This window comes from Penaeus monodon, chromosome 34 (assembly GCF_015228065.2).
Source record: "Penaeus monodon isolate SGIC_2016 chromosome 34, NSTDA_Pmon_1, whole genome shotgun sequence".
Lineage (NCBI taxonomy): Eukaryota > Metazoa > Arthropoda > Malacostraca > Decapoda > Penaeidae > Penaeus > Penaeus monodon.
The window spans coordinates 19,471,466-19,472,239 of NC_051419.1; the positions used below are offsets into that span (position 1 = coordinate 19,471,466).

The 774-nt window shown below is 46.3% G+C and overlaps 1 protein-coding gene across 1 annotated transcript in view; it reads right to left on the bottom strand.

Moving 5' to 3' along the window:
- LOC119594630 (follistatin-related protein 5-like) overlaps window positions 1-774 on the bottom strand; it is a gene marked incomplete at both ends in the record, with an annotated part of 70,881 nt that overhangs the window by 12,573 nt on the left and 57,534 nt on the right. Inside the window, 1 exon segment of the mRNA XM_037943680.1 lies at window positions 419-576. Within this exon segment, the coding sequence (XP_037799608.1) occupies window positions 419-576 (158 nt within the window).

The window sequence follows — 774 nt, forward strand, 5'->3', positions numbered from 1 at the left end:
CGCATGTTCCCTTGTCAAAATGCAGCCAACAGATACACACACCCACACTTCAACTTTCATTACATAAACCTCAAACCTTTGTATCACCTATCCATCTTCATAAACTAACATACACTACCAATTCAAAATCTGACGTATGTACCCACAAGAAAAACAAATCCACATCATCAAAAGAAGACAAAAATCCATTAACCCATGAACCCATGAACCCTTAGACCTCATGAACCCTTAGACCTCAAAGAACCCATAACCCCGTGAACCCATGAACACACGAAGCAAAGAACCCAAAAAACTCATGGACACAAAAACCCACAAGCCCATAAACCTTTCAACCCACGAAGCCACATAACCCAATAACCCCATAAAACCCATGAATTAACACACACGAATAAACCCATGACCTCCTTCCACCACTCACCTCGGAGTTGAGAGCCGCGAGGTCGAGACCATTTCTTCTCCAGACAATTGGTGGCGTTGGCGTGCCCGTGACGTCACACTTGATCTCGAGGTTGTCCCCTACCCTGGCGGACACGTGGTTCACCTCCAGGGCCTTATCTAGGGACACTACGGAGACACCTGCGGGCGGAGAAGGCCAGGTACAGGGAAGGGGAAGACAGGAGTAAGCGAGGGAGGGAGAGCTGTGATTAAAAAGAGAGCGAGGAAGAGATAGAAGTAGGAACGGCATTTCTGGGTGGTTAAAAAATGGAGTGTGTGATAGAATATAAAATGGGTGGAAGGTATAATAAGAGAACTGCTGATCACAGGTTTCTCATT